Source organism: Neovison vison, chromosome 11 (assembly GCF_020171115.1).
Source record: "Neovison vison isolate M4711 chromosome 11, ASM_NN_V1, whole genome shotgun sequence".
Lineage (NCBI taxonomy): Eukaryota > Metazoa > Chordata > Mammalia > Carnivora > Mustelidae > Neogale > Neogale vison.
The window spans coordinates 52,526,757-52,547,556 of NC_058101.1; the positions used below are offsets into that span (position 1 = coordinate 52,526,757).

The following is a 20,800-nucleotide window of genomic DNA, read 5'->3' on the forward strand; positions in this document are numbered from 1 at the left end:
GTGCCCCATGTGTCCTCGAGTCATAAATCCTCATCTAGTCTCACCTGTTCCGCGAGGGTCTGACTGACTTGCTCAAAGGGACAAGGTGATGTGGTTGAAAGTCTTACGATAACATTTGAGTTTGTTCATTTCATGTCACTTCTTTTTTTTTTTTTTTTTTTATTTATTTGAGAAAGAAAGAGAATGAACCAGAGAGAGAACAAAAGCTGGGGGGTGGACAGAGGGAGAAACAGGATCCCTGCTGAGCAGGAAGCCTGATGTAGGGCTCCATCCCAGGACCCTGGGATCATGACCTGAGCCAAAGGCAGACACTTAACCAACTTAGCCACTAGGCACTCTCATGTTGCCTCTTAAAGGTTTTGAGGTAAGGGATTAAAAGGCACTCGCTGAATATTTTATCAAGGTGTGTGATGTCACCCATGCTCTCCTCACCTGCAGCTTTTCTAAGAAAAGACCCTGAACTTGGAGTCCTAAAAATAAATAAAATGCCTTCACTAGAGCACAATACATGTTTTGTTCTTCTCTCTCTCCTTTTTCTCTATTTCGTAATCAAGTAGTGAATAAAAATACCTGGTTCCCATTTACTTTCAAAAAATACAAATGTTGGAGAGAATGACTAAAGATTTTCACAAAGAGAGCATTTTCTGTCTTTGTGTTATGAGGACGGTAACCGTCTCTTTAAGAAAGAGAATCACTCATGAACTACCATGGATGTTGAAGATTTGAAGTTGAAGGTGGCTTAGGATGAAATCCGCTCTCACTCCTGGGACACGGGATATGGCTTACCTGTAGGGTGATGTTCGTTTGAGGCCGGACCTTGGCTGAAGGAATTTGAAGATAAGACTCTTTGTTGACAAAATTCACGCTGACCAGCTTTTCACACTTCTCTCCCTGGTAACCCGGCAAACACTGGCAGATGGGCTCGTTTATCCTGATGATGCACTGAGCTCCATTCTGACAATCAAAGTTATCACAGGGGCTGGTTCGTGGGAGGACCATGGGTGGAGAAAATTCACAGAACAAGCCGCTAAAGAAAATAGCAACAATACATTGTTTTCACTTAGTTGCCGAGATGAGTTGAAGCCTTTCTGCAGGACAGAACTCCAAACATGAAACTCTGTTTCTACGTTTACCTGTAACCTTCAGGGCAAATGCACGTGTAGCCGTTCACTGCATCTGTGCAGTGGGCCCCGTTTTTACACTTATGATCTTGGCAGTCGTCAAAGTCAATGTCGCAGTGTTCGCCCACGTACCCTGGTGTGCAGTCGCACCTGTTCAGTGAAGTACATATGAAGTACATATGAAGCACATAAACAGTTTCACACCCAATGGAGCCAAAGTAAGGAAAATGGTGCATTTCACCTAGAAAAAAGTTGGCACTGTCTTTGCTAATGTATTGAGTACACCTAAAACCACTGTAGCATTGTGTGTCAACTACACTTCAAGAGAAGGAAGTGACAAGGGAAGCAAAAAGCGCAAAACTCATAAGGAACAGGCTCATAGAGCTCCCAAATTAATGGAGGCCTAGAAAACAGTTATTCCATGATTTCTCAACATGATCTGTCCGAGGGATGGTAAGGACTCTGATGATCGTGAGCCTCCACAATCCCAGTAAGCACGGAACTATACCCTCATTCCTCCTTCTCACCCATCCTTCCTTCTTTTCTTCTCCTTATCATGTTTGACTTCCTACTTCCTTCCTCCATCTTCCTTTCTTCCTTCCCCCCTTCTCCATCTTCCTTCACTTCCTCTCCTTTCCCTCCTCTATCATCTCTCCCCTCCCTCCCTCTGTCCCCACTATTTTTGCCTAGAGTGTCCTCTGTTTTCGTTGTTCTGATTCCTTTCAACAGTGGAGACCAAAAAAATTGCTATGTTGTAAAATTTACCAAGAATATGAAACACATTTTAAAAATAATTAACATTTTTGCTTTCTCATAGGAAAGGGATATATTGGAATAAAATAGAATTTTATGAAAAAAAAATTGATGTCAACATTGGAAACTCTAATTCATAATGAATCCAGAGAATCATTATGGCAGAGCGGAGCTGACCTAATGGAGTAGGACAGGGAAACTGATTAAAAAAGAAAAAAAGAGGGGCGCCTGGGTGGCTCAGTTGTTGAGCATCTGCCTTCAGCTCAGGTCATGATCCTGGGGTCCTGGGATTGAGCCCCGCATCAGGCTCCTTGCTCAGCAGGAAGCCTGCTTCCCCTTCTCCCTCTCCCTCTCTCCCTGCTTGTGCTTGCTCTCTCGCTGTCTCCTTCTGTGAAATAAATAAAAAAATCTAAAAAAAAAAAAAAAAAAAAAAAAAGTAAAGAATCCCTGGGGCCAATTCCACCAAAAACTCTTTGCTTGTTTGTTCACTGTGGTGGCACAAGGTAAGATGGGGTCTCTGCCGCACAGACGGTGAAGAACCAGGGGTCATATACACATAGCATTCTTGGAGCATGTCCTCCTTGCCATGCCCTCTTCTGACCACTGGGTATATATGGATTCACAGAATCCTTCTCTACAGTCCTGGATTCACTGACTTCTCTGGAGTCTACTACTTCTCTGAACAGGTGAGGGAACTGAAGGACAAACTGGTTAAGGACCTTATCCAAGGATATTCAAGTAGTAAGTGCCACAGCCAGGCAGGAAACCTAAGCAATCTGAAAAGAGGGTCCAGATTTCTGACCACTGAAGGATGAAGGACTCAAAAACTGCCAGAGGAAAAAGCAGTGTGGCAGGTGCAGTGGTTTTCAAAGCATGCTCTGAAGAGCGGTAAGGGACCAAAGAAGGGAAGGAGGCTTTTGGCAGCTTCCTGCTTCCCTCCTTTCTCCTGCAACACTCTCTGGTTGTGATCATTAATTTTACACACTGGGCTTCCATGAGCAGTTCTGTTTGGGGTTTAAGAGAGGGCTCACTGAGTTAGAAAGACAAACAAACCAGGAACCTACAGTTTATTTAGCTTTATAGAATTTGGACTTTGCAGTTACACAGAACTGGGTTTGCATCCCGGCTTCATCTCTACATGTATGCAATCTTGACTAATTTATGTAAACTTCCTAGGTGTTTGTGTCTTCATCGCAGTACAAAATAATTTCCATCTCATGGCTTTATTAAAAGATTAAATAAAAACACTAGCTGTAAAAGACTCAGTATAGTGGCTTGATATATAATGCATGATCAATAAATGGTAAGGATTTAAACAATAATTCTATTAAGCCTTCATAACTCTATAAAAGTCTTTGTGGTTTAGTCTTGACTAATTTTCCAGTTTTCTATTTCAAAGCCATGAGAATTTAAATGAATGAGGGTAATTAAAAATGCCCAAGTGAATGTGGACATTACTGAATACCAAGGGTTTTTCTCTGAAAAATGTAAAATCAGGATTTAAGAGTTACTGAAGGGTTGATGAATTAAAATAAATGGGGGTACAGAACCTCTACAGAGAACAGACTTTCAGCTCTGTGTGTTTGAATTAGGAAATAAAATGAGATCACTGCAGAAGCATGCTTGCTCTAGAGCCAGTGGTTTTAATACGAAATCGTAACAAAGCAAAGTAAACAACACATCTGAAGTTAAATGGATCTTAAGTGGCCATATACATCCTCAAATAGATGGACAAAGTCTGGGGAGAGAGCTTGCATCGATGTTCATGTGAGCAGAACCACTGAAATGCGAGGCATTAAAAGAAAGAAGAAATGCTTTGAAACACTATGAATTATTTATCTGAGAAAAGAAATCAAAGTAAAAGGTAAGAGAACCACACACTCACCACCAGTGGCTAGGAGCTATTTTATATTCTTTTCTCTACAAATACTATTTTTCAAGCCCATTAGTACTTGTTATGACAAACCTTTTTTTTTTTTTTTTGTTCTTTCCTTGCTCCTCAGATCAAATTACAAAACTGAAGAAAAAATTTAATTAAGGATTCCTTAAGGTTTGTATTATCAATAAAACCTATTCCACACCCTCAACTCTATTATCTCCCAAGGAGTGAGGAAGAAAGCAAAGACTATAAAATATTTGGCGGAGAAGCCCAACAGCTGACTAAGGAAGACACATGCTTGAAAATACTGCCTATGGCATATCATGGTCTAAAAATATCTCAAAGCAATTTAGGAGATTTATGAGGTATATAATAAAGCAAGAAAAGTAAAACCAGCTCTATTAGCTTAGTAATAAGAAAACGAAGTCGAAGAAACAATAGGGTTTGTCCAAACAACATCTGTCAGAAGAGGTTTTCTTTAGTAGTTTTATATAGTTTGGGTTTTTAAGTCCATTTTCTTTTTGCAACTCCCTCCAACTCCCTTATATCTCACAATGTGCAATTGTTTATAATATGAGAGGAACGGAGTACACCATGACTTCCCCGGCTTTCTGCTAAACTACATACAGCCATAAAACAAGTTCATGAATTACGGCAGAAAACAATGGGTGCCCAAATCAGCGAGCCCATAAGCCAGGAAGATGCACTTCTCTGTGTGTAATTTAATTGATGGTAAGAGAAGATACTGAATGTAGGAGTAGTCTTTTTGAAGACCAACCCCCTCATTTTTTAATGGTTTCCATTAAGTCCCACAAATTCTTTATCTTAGAATCACAATATGCAAAGTCCTGTGAAACATGCCAGGCAGATAAGCAGTTCTGGAAAACCATCGCTTTCCTGATAAATTTCTTTGAGAAATGATATTTGTTACATATGTCAATGGTGACTTTTCTTTCTTTCCTTTTTTTATTTTTTATTTTTATTTATTTATTTATTTATTTTTTCTTTCCTTTTTTTTAAATGGTGGATTTTCATTTTGCTAAATTCAATGTGGGCAGATCAAAGATATTAGGAGTGAAAATAATTCATGTACAGTGCTTGCATGAACAGGATGCGATGCAGAATCTTGTATAAATGAAGATTTCAGTAAGACCTCTGGTTTTTGCATTGGATTGTAAACAAAAATATAACAAAAAGTAGAATCAAAGAATCTTTTCTTTTCCAATAAGGTATCAAATGGAATCAGTGGGTACTGAACTGTATTTGTATATTCTTCTTTTTAAAGATTTTATTTATTTATTTAAGAGAGAGATAGCAGGAGGGGAAGGGGGAGGGAGAGAGAATCTGAAGCAGACTCTGTGCTGAGTGCAGAGCCTGATGTGGGGCTCGATCCTACCACTGGGAGACCATGACCTGAGCTGAAACCAAGAGTTGGGTACTTAACTGACTGAGCCGCCCAGGTGCCCCTATATTTTTATATCCTAAAACTGTGTTTGCATATTCTAAAATTTTAAGCCACAGTGAATAAAAATATTATGTAAATAAAAGGAGAACAAGCATTTTATTCAGACTGATTTTTTGGAAGGCAGTTCTGGAGATACTGACCCTACCTCCCATTCAAATTAGAGTATCTGATATCTGTGAACATCTAGCAAAATGTTAGAGTTCCAGCTCAATTCCCATATTATAAAACTGTTCCCCACTTCAGCAATTTTTAATTCTTTGAATCCTATGGCAATTATGCCTAAGTCATTTCTGAGATGATAATGTATGTGAATGTGAGTAGCTATAAAACACTACAAAAGATGGTGGTATTACCACGTGTTCTGAGCTATGGCAGGTGCTCAATCAATAACTGGGTAAAAGAACAAATCATTCTATTTGCTACTTGCCTGATACAAGCACAGCCCTGCTCTTGAACCCAACGGTGTCATTCCTGAGAATCCAACTTACCTTCTGTAACAAACCAACTGTAATGTTAATAAACTACAAGACGTCCCTGTATTTGAAAAACCACTCAACTGGGAAATAGGAAACCCAGCTCCCACCTCTGCCAATGAATAACCTTGAGATCTTTGGACAGCCACCAACCTATCTGGGTCCTGTTTTCCTCATGTTTAAAATGAAGAATTTGGACCAGATGATCTCTAAATTACTGTCCATTCTAAGAAGAGAAGTTGCTGTTGATAGACCCTCAAACTATTTCAAGACTGTGGCAAAGGAATAATTTAATTTGATACCAAACATATTTCACATTTCGCGAAGATTGCTGAGGAGGAAAAGAAGTAATTTTAAAGTTCTGGGTTCACTTGAGGGAACCCTCTATCTAGAATGACTGTCTGCTTTATCATCCCACAAAAGACAAACATACGGTGAAATGAGCACTATTAATAACAATGCTGAGACAACAAGCATAAACTGGGACTGTCCCCAGGCCTTCTGGGACATACGGTCACTCCATCTTCCTCACCTTGGATAGTTAATAATTGGTGCAGACCAAAAAAAGAAAAAAAAGAAAAAAGAAAAAGAAAAAGAAAAAAAAAAATCTCAGTTACATTCAATTAACTCCCTACTTACCACAAACTTATATTCAGATAATAAAGCACCTAGCAGATATTACAAAATTATTTGGCCTGCAAATACATTTAAGTAAATATAGTCAAAGTCTACTTTATGTCATGCGTGACTTCCCAGGAAGAGCCAGGAAACAAACGGAAATGTCGTCTTTTATTTTCTTTCCTGAACTAAAAAAGTCCATGCTGTATAGAAACATTTATAAAAATGCCACTGACAATGGAGGGCATCCCTTTCATCCTGAGCAAAAGTGTGAAGTGAGGGCTTGAAAGGAAGGTGAGGAAGACAGGCGCCCACCCCCATCCCCTACCCCCTCATTGCAAGCCCCAGGACAGCTCTGACTTACTTGAATCCCTTTGGCATCAGGATGCACTTGGAGTCATGCTGGCAGGGATTTAGGTCCTGGGCACAGAAGTCCAGCTTCTCCTCACACAACTCGCCTGTTAACATGGCAAACAATGTTAGTACACAGAGAAAGGTTAACAGGCTTCCCACCATCGGGCTGTCAGGGGCCTCAGAGGTTAGCACAGCTTGTGACTGGGGAAAAATAAATCACAAGATACGGAAGCAGACGATCCAAAATGCTGGTTATGCTGCTAAACAGGCTTATGATATGGAACAACACAACTATTGTGGTTTGTAACTAATATGAGCCCCTTTAGAATATACTTAGAATATACTATTGGAACGAGGTAAAGGAAATCTGAATGCTTTTTGTTCCTGTTGTTTTATTTATGCTAAGTTGGGCTTTTTATTAAGTTATAGCATATACCCTAAGGATAAATGAATAGCTAGTGAATATTTACAAACTGAACCCATTCATATAACCAGCATCCACATCCAGAAACACACCATTTACCAGTATCCCAGAAGCCTGACCCCAAGGGTAAGTAACCACTATCTTTTTTTTTTTTTTTTTAAAGATTTTATTTATTTGACAGACAGAGATCAGAAGTAAGCAGAGAGGCAGGCAGAGAGAGGAGGAAGCAGGTACCCTGCTGAGCAGAGAGCCCAATGCTGGGCTAGATCCCAGGGTCCTGGGATCATGACCTGAGCCTAAGGCAGAGGTTTTAACCCACTGAGTCACCCAGGCGCCCCAAGTAACCACTATCTTAACAGGACCAAACATTAGTTGTGTCTGCTTCTGAATGTGACATAAATACAAATGATTTTATTTATGATTTTATTTACATTTGGTATGTACCCCTTTATGTCTGGCCTATCCTGTTGTTTTAAGTTTGAAAAAATAATCCTCATCTCTTCATAGTCTCCAAGGTCTGGAAGAGAAAGACTTTGTTTCTCTCTTATGACTTAATTGCAACAGCTCAACAGAATAGTCCTCAGTTATATCCATGGAGATAGAAAAAAGCAAAAGGAGAATCAATCAGAAGAAAGGACATACACTTCTCCCCCGCCACCCCCCGAGTATTAGCTACCACATAGAGAATAAATTTTATCAATTCATGAGAGCTAAAAGCATAACCATGCAGATTCTAGACACTCTATGTTGAATTACATACCTGAAAACCCCTTAAGAAATGTCTTCATTTATAGGTAATATGTTCTATTTTGTCTTAGGACAAATGTGATTTTCAGTGAGACTTTCCCAATCATTGTGTGAGATAATGAGTAACTAGAGAGATATAAAATTTGAAAGTTCTCACCTTTGCTACCTTACCTCTAAACCACTTTTTAATTGTGTTATATACAGTAAGTGAATGAATAAAATGACACAGCTACATGGACCTGTTCATTTACCAGAAACTATTAGAACTTTCATTCATTCAAAGTGTGTGGATTTAAATAGCAGTGGTTAAAAATCAGGAGTTTGCAGCGCGTTCCTTTATTGTAAGACTGTCCTTTTAAGGTAAAACTTTGCTGCCTGATAGAAAGTTGTTTATCAACTCAATGTGGCATGTTATTTACATTTCAAGATCTGTATCCGTGATGTAAATATGTAAATGTACCCAGTTATTCTATCATTTTGATGTATGGTAAGTTAGGGTTTTTCCTGTCTCTTAAAGTGAACTAATTACATGGAAAGTCTCATTTATTTCTTCTACTAGAAGGCTATCTGTGTCTCTAGATTTGTGATACAACAAGATTTAAACAACATTTACATGATGAGCTATCTTAAAACAGGGTTTATTTAAAGCTTTTCACTTTCAATTAATTTTACTTTAAGTAATACCCCTTGATGGTATTCATTCATTATAATTTATCAGCCTACCATGATGAATTCATTTTTAGTTTTCTAATCAAATCTATTTGGTTGGATGCAGGCTGTTTACAGTAGTCTACAGAAAAAGAAGTTTGTAATAACCGATGATTTAGAGAGGAACCATTTAAGACATAAAATAAATATAAACATGTATTTTTACTCTATATCCAAATAATAAATTGTTTTAAAAATTATAAGAAAAAGATAAATGTTTAACTTCTTATTCACTTGGATCCAATCCAGACCAAACCAACCCAATCCAATCCAATGAAGCTAACCCAAACCACAGTTCATTAAGGATTTACTGTATGATGCTGGGCTAGATTCTGCAGCCACAAGGACAGATGTTAATGGACTCTGCCCTCAGTCAGTTCCCAATCAACTAGTAGAGAAAGTCTGAGCTGGAGATAGGACATAGGGAAATTCATCTCTAAGAGAAGAAATTAGAGTTGACCCTTTATTCTCCATCACATGTTTCTTCATAAACTTGATGTGGAAAGGAGTGAGAGAGGAGATCGTTCTAAGACACTGTTGGCTAAACAGATTTGCCATTCTGTAGCCCACAGCTTTAAGACGAAACATGCTAATTTAAATGCAAAAAAAGAAAAAAAAAAGATTGATAGCTGTTCCTTATAAAATAAGCATATAATATTTCTTATAAAATAAATATTCCTTATTTTATAAGGAATCTATCTTATAAGAATAGCACAGCAGCAATATTAACCGCTGCTAAAGTCATGTATAAAAGTTCTCTGTGACCAATACATAGCTGCATATTTGACTCTGGTTAAGACTGGCTGATTACTTCCAAAACGATTTATCTCCCTTTAAGTGTCACCAAATATTACAATACTAACAAATATTACAAAAATTTCCTCTACATCCTATTACTGCCTAACTCACTTCTAAAGCCAAATCTTGCAAGCTATATTCATCTCCTGTGTCTATGTATGATTTTACAAATTTATCTCAAGTTCATGTCTGGGTTAATGGTGTTTCCTTTTGTTTTAGTAACTTTACTAAGTTCTGCTGTCAGTTTTCCATCCCTTATATATCTCTTCTTTATGAAATATTCCTGGATCTTTTCATCCACTTGTTATTAATCTACAATTTGTGTATGTCATGTTTGCCTGTTCCTATCTTACGGCACACATACTATATGTCTTTATTTACTGACTTAAATTAATAAGTATTTGTATAGTGTTTACCACTCTGTATCTGACAGTTATTTATTTTTTTATTTAACAGACAGAGGTCACAAGTAGGCAGAGTAGCAGAGAGAGAGGGGGAAGCATGTTCCCTGCTGAGCAGAGAGCCTAATGCGGGGCTCAATCCCAGGACCCCGGGACCATGACCTGAGCCGAAGGCAGAGGCTTTATTTAACTCACTGAGCCACCCAGGTGCCCCTATCAGGCAGTTTTAAACATTGTACCAATATAGAGTCACTTAAGCTCATGACAGCCATTTAATAAGGAAAGGTAAGAGTTCTGCACTCTTTTAGATGTCACAGATATTATGCTGTTTACCTTGTTTCCTGTCTTTGACTGAAAGATCACGGAGAGCAGTATCCTTGGCATATTTGGCTTCATAACTTTATAAAGTATGATAAGACAGACTAAAATAATAGTTATTGAAAAAAGATACAAGAGCTCTTTCTTACTGACCTATATTCAACTTGGATCTCATTTTATCCTTTACATATTTTTCTGTTTAATTTTTGCCTAATAATGAACCACCCATCTTTGATAATAAATAGTTTACGACTTTCCTTTAAATATTACTTTAAATTTTCTCTGGTCAATTATCAAAACAAATGTTTGCTTTGGACTATTTCTCTTTCATGTTTTTGAATTATATTGGATTCTGCTGTATTTGGGGGAAGGGAGCTTTTAAAGTTCCAGTACTGTCCCACAGTGGGGAAATTCGAAGGGCTCAATATAAGATGGGAATTGTAAAAAAAAAAGGAATTGTAGAGAGCTCTACAGACGAATGCAGAACTTTATATATGTCTACTTCTCAACCAGTAAAGAAAGCTTGGGTATTTGAAAGTTGCATTGCTTTTCCATGAAGAACAGAAGTAAAATTCACTAATAGTTGGTCATTGACTCATATGCTTTTCATTACTATTGAAAAATTTTCTTCTAAAAGTCACAATATTAAGTGAACGTTATGCAATTTTTCTTCCTTCCTTTCTCTCTCTCTCCCTACCTTCCTTTTCTTTTTCTTTTCTTTCTTTTTCCTTTCCTTTTTTTCTTTCTTTCTGGTATACGCGTGGTTATAGCTAGTACCAAATTAGTGAAAAAAAAAATCAGGGAGAATAATAGAAAATAAAGCAACTGAATTTGCTCTTTTGATGGTCCAAGGCCAGCTAAGACAGTATCATGCATGTCTAGCTTCCTTCCTGAGATGGTAAAGTATGAACTGATAGAAAGGAAAGGTAGAAATGTTCTTTATTCTATTACGCATAGTTAGTGTTGTAATCAATTATCAGGTCTTTATATATGAACAGGGCAGCAGGAAAGATAAGTCAGCTCACTGGAGTGGTTGAAGGCAACCCAGGAACTCCATAACGTATCCCAACCCACCCTGGTAAATCCCAGGAAAATCCTATTATTATTATTTTTTTTAAATTTGCTTTAAGCTCTATACCTTTAGAAGTCCCCAGTGGGATTTCACTTTTAATTTGTCTTATGCTTGGAGTTTTCAGCTTTTTCTTTTCTTTTTCTTTTTTTTTTTTTGTGAGAATTGAAATAAAAGGGGTGTGTCTGTGTGTGTGTGTGTGTGTGTGTGTGTGTAAGAAAGGGAGAGAGAGAGAGAGATATCACTGTTTTGGAGAAGAAATGTAAAGTGGTCCAAAAGGAAGCATACAGTTATTTCTTCAGATTAACAGAGGTTAGTGATTGATCTGTTAGAACTTGTGAAGAAAAGGTATCACATCTTCTAAACAGGTGTCTTTTTTTTTAACCCACTGAGCCACCCAGGTGCCCCTTTCAGGTGTCTTTTTTTTTTTTTTTTATAAGAAAGTTACATCTAGTTCTTGGATCACTTCTTCCTGTCTGTATCTCTCAGGTAAGTGTGGCAGAGAGGGGGACTAGAAATGGTCAAGTTCCACAGTGGCACTAGCATGAGCAGGGAGGGAGCAAGGCAAGAGTGATGCCCACTCCCCGAAAAGGGACGACGTCTCCAAGCCCTCTCTTGAGCAGGAAATATGATTGCTACTTACTGAACACCTGTAAATGTAGTTTTTCTGAAGAATTTGATATAGTGGAAACGTGACCACGTATCCTGGCTTGCTCAGGACTGCCCTGGTTTACACCTGTTGTCTCAAGGTAATTATCAGTAGTGTCCCCGTGCACGCACACCGATCCCTGACTTGAATGATAAATGTCCCACGGTCACCCTGTAGGTGGAATAGTAGAAGCAAGACCATCAGAATTAATGTTCTGTTTGGAGTGAGGAGTGTGTCAGCATAGAGAGATCCTAGGGAGTAAGTACTCTTAATGGGTGAGATGATATTTGGGTTGTTGAGTTATTGCTTAAAATGGCCTTTCTGACTTACTCAGTATAAAAGAGTGGCTTGATTGCAGGAAAGTGAACTATTTTGTTTTGCTGTTGTTTTGGGGGGCCCCGATTCTTTATTGGTAAAATGATCTTCAGGAATAAAGTTGTGCAAGGTCAGATGTGACTCTAAAAAATCTTAACCCGCCCCCCCCCAAAAAAGGAAAAAGCTTCTACAAAGATGGATAATGTAGGCTTCAAGTTAGCAGAGTGAGCGTCACCCTGAGCTGTACAAGACATTATTGCACTCATCAGGAGTATGAACAAAGAGTCCGCATGTGCCCAGAACCTTCTGAAGTTATGACACTGTGATATTATTAAGATGAAGCAGAAATCCCAATGCATTTCGATGGTTGTTGTGGGAAAGGGTACCTGCAGTTGGCCTCGCCTCCTGCTTCATTTCACATCTATGAATCTAGCTGATTAGAATGTTCCTTCCTTCTTGGACACAGAAGGGCCCTTCCTTTTATCTGTATTTATATTTCTGGCATCTTAACTTATCCTTTTGTTTACATTTCTTATTTACCAAACATACTGAAGTAGTTTCAGAACTGTTCTACAAACTTCTTCCATGATACCATAGGGAGTGATCTCCCTATAGCCTTTTCTAATGATGATAACTCAGACTTTTAACATCACCATGCGCTGTGTCAACTCTGCATGAGGACCTGTGCTAACGCCAGGAGTAAAATGGTGAACTGTAACTACACCAATGACAAAATGATAGTCCTATTCTCAGGGAGCTCACACATAAAAGGGAGAGGAGAGAGATAGTATTCAATAATTTCAAAAGTAACCATAAAATTGTTTGTGTGATAAAGGCTAAGCAGATGTCCTTGTGCTCTAGAAGGGAGACAGACCATGCTAGGGGTGTTTAGGAAGATGTGAGACTGGGACATGAAGGTTCTGAAGCAGGGGGTGCGGGGGGCAGTGCAGAGCAGTAGCAGCTGCTCTATGCAGGAGGCTCTATGCAGGGAAAATCTTAGCTCTGACAGACTGGGCATGAGCCTGGGAAAAGAAAGTAGCTGAGAAGGCCACAGAGGTTGGCAGGGGCCTTGTGGTAGAATGTCTTCACTCCATGAGCAACAGGTACCACAGAAGGGTTTTAGGTTAGGAGTGATCAGATGATATTGGCACTTCGAAAAGAACATTCTGGCTCCGTTGAAGGATGGACTGCAGAAGGGCAGATAAAAATGGACACGACACATGATTCAGCTTGTACTTAGGTAGTGGTAGATGAGATGGATGGCCTGGAGAGATGATTAGGAAACAAAATTCGTAAATTTGTGATGGGGTGGATGAGAGCAGGGGAGAGAGAAAGAGCTGTCTCAGACTTCTAGGTTTCTGGTATGTATATTTGGATATACCTTTTAGTGACATTGAAAAAGCTGAAATGACCAGATTTTCTGGGGCAAAATCAAGAGTTTAAAATGTAGTGTTGTAGTGTTATGGGTTGAATTGTGTTCCTCTCTCTGTCCCCTAAAAAGGATATGTTGGAGTCTTCCAGTAGCTCAGAATGTGGCCTTATTTGGAGATGGCCTCTTTGCAGAGATAAAAGTCATCAGGGTGGGCCTTTATCCATTATGGTTGATTTTCTTATAAGAAGGGGAAATATGGTACAGAGAAAAGACTGACAGGACACAGGGAGAAGATGATAACCCATAGTCCAAGGAGAGAAACCTACAAGAGCTTCCCTCAAGACTCTCAAAAGGAATCAATCCTGCTGACACCTTGATTTCAGACTTCCAACCTCCAGAACTGTGAGATGTGAAATTTATGTTGTTTTACCCACAAAGTACCTGTTGTGGTACTTTGTTATAGTAACACTAGAAAACTAATACAGGTGGTAAATGCTAAATTATTGGAGAATTATACTTGGGAACAAAACTTTCAATTTATACCATAATTTCTTTGCTTTCTTTTTGGCCCTTACATATTATTTTTTATTTCACTTCATGTGGCTGTGCTCTCCTTGGCCTAAAATTTTCCGTCAGTCTCTGAGATTCTCTAACAGAGTTTGGAATAAATAATGCACAAAAACAGGAAGTACCCCATGACCGTGACCTTTGCAGTGCCGAAGAGCCAAGGTCCAACAGAGCATAGTTGAGTAGGTGGGCTTTACATTTGATGTGGGGCTAAAAGTCTCTCTGCAAAGCACTGAATCTGTGTAGACATGGACCAAACCCTTCCGCTCCTCTCCAACAGGAACTGGTGTTAACCATTAGGGTTTGCAGGGTAGATAGCCCTGGACTGTAATGAAGATTCTCTTCCCCTTAGGGAATTAAAACGTGAGAAAGGCCAAGAGAACCACAAGCAACTATGTCTTGTAGAGAGGGAGAAAAGTGAGTCCAGTGTCTTGTTTCATCAACTTTACAATGAATACGGAGATTGGCTTAACTTTGCACAGAGCTACATTTAACAACCACCAGATATCTACAGTATTAGTTAAAAAATAATAATATGTTTTACTAGTTTATATTATTTCTAAGACATCAAATCTCATGATACCTGTAGGATATCTGAGCTGAATCTTATCACTAATAATAATTAACATTTCCTTCATATATTCAAATTTCTTAACCATGTTTTTTCTTAAAAAATATTGGTTCAACTCATGACATTATTGAAAAGTTTTAGCTATAGTGATTCTTTGGCAAATCAATGAATAATGAAGATATGCAGTACAGGGGAGTTGACATTAAATGTTTTCTGAAACTAATAAGTATAGTGTAAAAGGAAATCAACCATTAATACTAGGATTAATTCACATGGACTCTGGAGTGAGAATTTCTTATTTGATCAAAAATACAAAGCTGCTTTAGTTTAATAATTTTCATAATAAAATATTGGGAAGAAATGTTTTGAGATAGACCCAGCCAATGGCTAAAAAACATGCATGACGATGCATGATGAAGTCCTTACTCTGGAGAAGTGTCAATCTGGAAAAACGAGAGAAAGAAAGATGCCGAATTTTCCAGTGTTCCTTGGGTTTCATTTAGTGACTGAAATATGGACAGAATCCTGGCTTAGAGACTGGTTGAATGGTTATTATATTTTTATTTGTTATCAAAAACTATATGACCAAATTCATTATTACCCCTAAAGGGGTTCCTCTTCCTAAGGTAAATCATGCTTTGAGGAAGAAGGTATTTATGAAGAGCTAGCAGATGGATGACTAGTTGATTTCTATCTGCCAAGAAATCTGAGCAACAGCAAGTCTCACCTGGCCTATTCAGTCCTCAAAGCCTGCTGAGCAGGAAAGAGGTTGGTTATTTGGTCTCTGGATTAGGATTTCTGAAACTTGTCCACTTCAAATGACTGCCTCCGGCTCAGGGCGTGATCCTGGAGTCCTAGGATCGAGTCCCACATCAGGCTCCCAGCTCCATGGGGAGTCTGCTTCTCCCTCTGACCTTCTCCTCGCTCATGCTCTCTCTCACTGTCTCTCTCTCTCAAATAAATAAAATAAAATCTTAAAAAAAAAAATTAAAATATTCACTCCTTTTATACTGATAAAGCAACAGGAAAATGTACATTTGACTTAATTAATATCTCATTTTAATTTTTCCAAAAGTTAAGCTATAAGTTATGAATTCAGGTTGAGGATGTCTACAATAACATGATGTTAGATATGGGCACACAGCATTGCTGGAACACTCAACCATTGCTATTTCTTGCTAATGTAACCAGATTTAATTTTTTTTTTTCTCTCAGAAACAAAACAAAACAAAACAAAAGTCTCAGAGTCCATTTTGGGAATCATGGATGTATGAAGGATGAGAGGAAGGTTCTAGGGCTGACACTGCAGGCTGTTCTTGTTCTTATTTATAAGTTCTTATTGAACTTTTTTTTTTTTAATACAAAAAAAATTTCAATTTTAATATTGATAATAATAGAAAGGGAACTTATGACAGCATTCTGAATAAGTGAACCAGAATTCTAACGTTAAGCTTAATCTGTTTTAACATTTTCAAATATATTTGTAACAGGGGAGGAAATCTGGTTCACTCCCCAGGACACAGAGTTTTGGAGGGTCAAATGTGTCATTCTTCAAATATCTGCATTTGAATTCTTGCTTGGCTCAGGAAAATCCTGAATAAATGGTACTAATTTTACCTTACTTGAAGTGGCACCGCAAGGGAAGTTGTCAAAAACAGTAATATAAAAAAAATAAAATAAAACAAAAACAGTAACCTATTGGACAAAATAAATGAGATTTAATTTCTTATCAGTACACTACTTCAGGTCAAAGGATACTTTGATCTATATTTTTACATCTCTTTATTCCCATTCCATTGACTAGCAAATTGCCTGGCACAAACTAGATACTCGATGGCTGCTGAATAATGTGAAAGACAGCACTTACTTGATTGTTTACAAAGGGAAAAAAAAAAAAAAAACCTTTTTAGAAACATTAATGACGGAGACCCAGGTGGTATAAAGAACACAAGGAAGAAGAGAGAATAAGGAACAGCAGTAGCAGAACTGTGTTCTGAGACCCCAGCCTGAGGTGCGCCCTTGCAGGCTGGACTAGATGCCCAGACTGCAGACTCTCTGATATCCCCGTAATCTCGTCTGACAATGAATGACTGTTCCACTGGAAATGGAGACTGTGAATTCAGAAATGACTGAAGTCCGCATGTTGGCACTCAAGTGCCACGGTTGAAAAGGTAAGATAAATGGACCTAAATGTTTCTCATTCCATCCAATTCCTGTAAACAAAACAAAACAAAACCCAATTGTGCATTTCCCATTTGTTCTTCATTTGTATAAAAAAAAAGCATTTCTCTTTCCTCCCAAAGATCTTTCAGTGTAATAAGGAGGTAGACGAACTGAGCAGAGGGAGGGATGGGTTGCCGGGAGTCATCCCAGGAACTGTTAATTGAACTGCACCGGGAAGAAGAAAATTTCTATTTTCTCCTTTTTTGATGAACCAGTCCAGCCCTGTTTGTTACATTTTCTGCTCAAGATGATAATCCAGGAACCAGAGCACATTAACACGAACAGATATCTTGTCTTTAATCTGAATATTCAGTATCCTTACCAATGATGATGGTAATAATTGACTTTATTCATCACTAAGAGTGCATTGCTTTCTTTCTTTCTCTTCCTTTCTTCCTTCCTTCTTTTCTCTCTCCTTCCCTCCCTCCCTTTCTTTCTTTCTTTTCTTTCCCTCCTTCCTTCCTCTCCCCCCTCTCTTTCTCTTTCTTGTCTTTTCTCTCCCTTCCTCCCTCCCTTCCTTCCTTCCTTTTTACCTTCCTTCCTTTTTAAAGAGCCAACTCTTCCTGAGGATCCTTTTAAAAAATATGATGCTTTTTTTAAAAAAAAGATTTTATTTATTTATGACAGAGAGAGATAGCGAGAGAGGGAACACAAGCAGAGGGAGAAGCAGGCTCCCTGTTGAGCAGAAGTCCAATCCCAGGACGCTGGGATCATGACCCGAGCCAGATGCAGATGCTTAATGACTGAGCCACCCAGATGCCCCAATATGATGTTTTCTTATTTGCGTTTACTATACTGATATTCATCCTTTAAATAGAAAGTTCAGTGACCTCCAAAGTATCCTCAATAAACTACCCAGATATTTCCCACTTTTCTATACTTAATTCCACTGTTTGTATTTCTATATAAGGAAATGATCTTGAGAGCCCATGAGTTCTTGAAGATCCAACTGCCACTGATGGATGTCCTCTGGATGTAAATGTCCTCTGGATGTAAAAGGTGTGCAAAATGGGCCACGTGAGAAGGGTACATGGCCACAGAGTAACCTCATGATAAATAGTTAATCATAATTCGAAATAAGAAGGCTCAAGAAAATATCCAATACATGTAAGTAATAACATGTTCTGAACAAGGAAAATAATTTTATGTTCTCAATTTTGTTCTAAGTAAGATGAAATGGGTTGCTCCATAATGCTTTGTTAGACAGAAAGTTTGATTAGCTTTCATTCAGAAAAGTCTTTTTTCACTTATCACATAATGAAGTAAGTATATTATGCTGCTAACTTTCTTGGGATATGAGAGAAAATGGCATTGTATGGGTAAAATAACTGACCCAAATTGAACTTGAAGTGAAGAAGCAAAGCCAAACAGTTTGCCTGGTAGGCAAGTTAATGTTTTATGCATTTGACAAAATCATGTTTGATGTTTGATGCCCTGCATAAGGTATTTTCTCAATAAATAAATCTTTTGAATTTTTAAAAGGAAACACTTACCTCTCCCTAAACTAAACAAAAAAGGAGGTGTTTTTCAGCACATCCTCATTGGAACACCAGCCTAAATAATGTGGCCAATTCCAACCACTACTGAAACTGTGGAAATATTTAACTCTGTTTTCAAAATAAATAAATCCAAATGAGTTTGAATAAATCCTGGTTCAGCTAAACTGTCATTCTGGGCTCAGTGGGCTCTGCCTAAGAACTAAAGAGCAAATAGGACCTTTGAGATGTTTTCAGAGATTCAAATTTAAGACGGCTTTGAAAGGTAGGAAGTTGAAGGCAAACCACATTATCTTGTTAGGCTCCCATAATATTCTCTCTAGTTAAAATAGACTGCAAGCATGATGGTAGCTATATTGACTTTGACATAAAGTGTTATACATTTTGAGGCAGATTTAATAGCAGAAAGTGTTACTGTTATTAAGAGATCATAACAATTTGAAAATATGAACAAAGCCTAAAAAGAAAAAACAGAGAAATCCAAGAGTTCTTCAGCATTTAATATTTCCTTATACTTCAAAGTCAAATTAGGGGGTAAAGAGAACAAAAGACATTTCTAAAGTCTTTCTATTTGACATGTGCATAGAACACAGAATTACAAAATAATAATTTAGAGAAAGATGTACTGAAAAATATGGGAAGAGAAATTTCCTTCACACATACAATTTACTTTAGGTAGGAATTTTTTCTATCAAAGTTCTCTTAAGAATTCTTATGCTGTTAGAATGGCAGTCCCTGGTATTTCTGAAGTATAGAAATTTAATACTGTAAGGTGTTTTCCCATACATGCTCCCATATTGTTCTCAAACACCTATGTGAAGGGGGACAGATGTCACTCACCCTGTTTTTCAGACTAAAAAAAAAAAAAAAAAAGATGCAAGGAGTTCCAGAGTTGATAATATTAGTGCCAGGATGAGGAATCTGAGCTTTTCCCATTAGCTATACCAATTCATCAGTACCCCACTGCCCCACATGATGGAAGGTAGCTTAATCAACAGGGAAATAATTAATTAATCATGCTAGCACTGATGGGCACTTTCTTTTTCCTTTTTTTTTTTTCCACTTGTAGATAAAATAGATTGTGTGCACCTGAATTTCGTGGCTACACCTTTAACTTTTTTCAAAGGTACATAAAAGACAATTATATTCAGCAAGTTGAAGAGAGAGCCGAAGAGCTTGTTTACCATAAACGATCAGGCAAAGCCACTAGAGAATGTGAAAAGATCCCAAATGGAAGACAGCAGCCCATAAGAAGGGACTGATTCCAGTGGAAGGCCCCCCGAAATCACAGGGCATGCCTTGGGGTCAGTTAGACATTACTTTGCATTTGGACCCCTACTTAAAAGGTATATATCCTTGGGTTAATGTTTTCACATTTTATACAAGTTATTGCTTAAATCCTTATTGTTCACATCTACAGTGTTCTTTTAAGTTGACAAAATGTCACTTAATTATGGAGTTTCTTTTATCTAAGAAAGCTACTCTCTGCTATAAAGAAGTGGACATTTAATTTCTAGTTAAGTTTCAGATTAAAAAATAGAGAATAATTTGACTGCTTTTCAAACAAAGTCAGTCAGCAGCAGGTTCTTGGAAATAGAAGGCGCCTTTTATAAACATAAGCATGAAACTTAGTCAACATATGAAACCACATGGTGATTTAAAACACTATTACACTGCCAAGCTAGTTCCTGAGAGTACGTATAACTATTTAAGGGCATAGTCCTATAAGAGAACAATTGCTACTGTGTTTTTGAGATACAATCAAACCTTAAACATCCCTGTCCCAGACCACCAATTGCTTTATTTGTAAAAAGAAATTTGCCCAAGAATAGTATTGGATTCATTAATCCTCTGAGGACTGCACAGGCTATATTTTAACATTCTAAAATTCAAAGCCATTTTTTTTTCATGTTTTTCAACTTAGCTCTGTACATAGTAAATGACCAAACACAGCATATCACCTGAATATGCAACAGAAAAAAGAAATGAAGTCCTTAGTAAGCAGAGACAAAGAGAGCTGCTATATAATGGACTCTATGTTAGCCCTATCATCCTACCACAAATGCTTCGCATACAACGGGAAATGTCAAGACAAGCACATATAGTGCTCCTGCTAGGATGCTGTGCCTGCCTGTAACACATGAAGACATTGGTCAGCTAGATAAGTAAAAACCAATGTTATTAAGAATAATTCTGAATCTTTAAGATGGAATTTTCAAAGAATTCATGATAATTCCCGAGAAATGCCTATTGCTGTAATTACTCTAGGACTTCCTTTCCTGGGCCCTGATGCTTTTGGGGAGCTATATGGACCATGCTGATGTCAATGATTAGATATGGCTCTTTCTATAATTTGAAAATACTGCCTAATATGATATTCTGACAGTGTGATTCTAAAAATCAACCTCTTGGGGTTTGTAATATTTTATAAAATATCTTAATAAATATACACATCTTCTAATATTTTCCATATTTCAAA

The 20,800-nt window shown here is 37.8% G+C and overlaps 1 protein-coding gene across 4 annotated transcripts in view; it reads right to left on the minus strand.

Annotated features, from left to right (window-relative positions):
- Positions 1-20,800, minus strand: part of SLIT2 (slit guidance ligand 2) — a 360,466-nt gene that overhangs the window by 17,693 nt on the left and 321,973 nt on the right. For all 4 annotated transcript variants that reach the window (XM_044225917.1, XM_044225915.1, XM_044225916.1 and 1 more), the window contains 3 exons: positions 6,674-6,767; positions 1,134-1,271; positions 787-1,027 (listed from right to left, as the gene is read on the minus strand). In XM_044225917.1, coding sequence (XP_044081852.1) covers positions 787-1,027; positions 1,134-1,271; positions 6,674-6,767 — 473 coding nt within the window. The remainder of the gene's footprint in view (positions 1-786; positions 1,028-1,133; positions 1,272-6,673; positions 6,768-20,800) is intronic.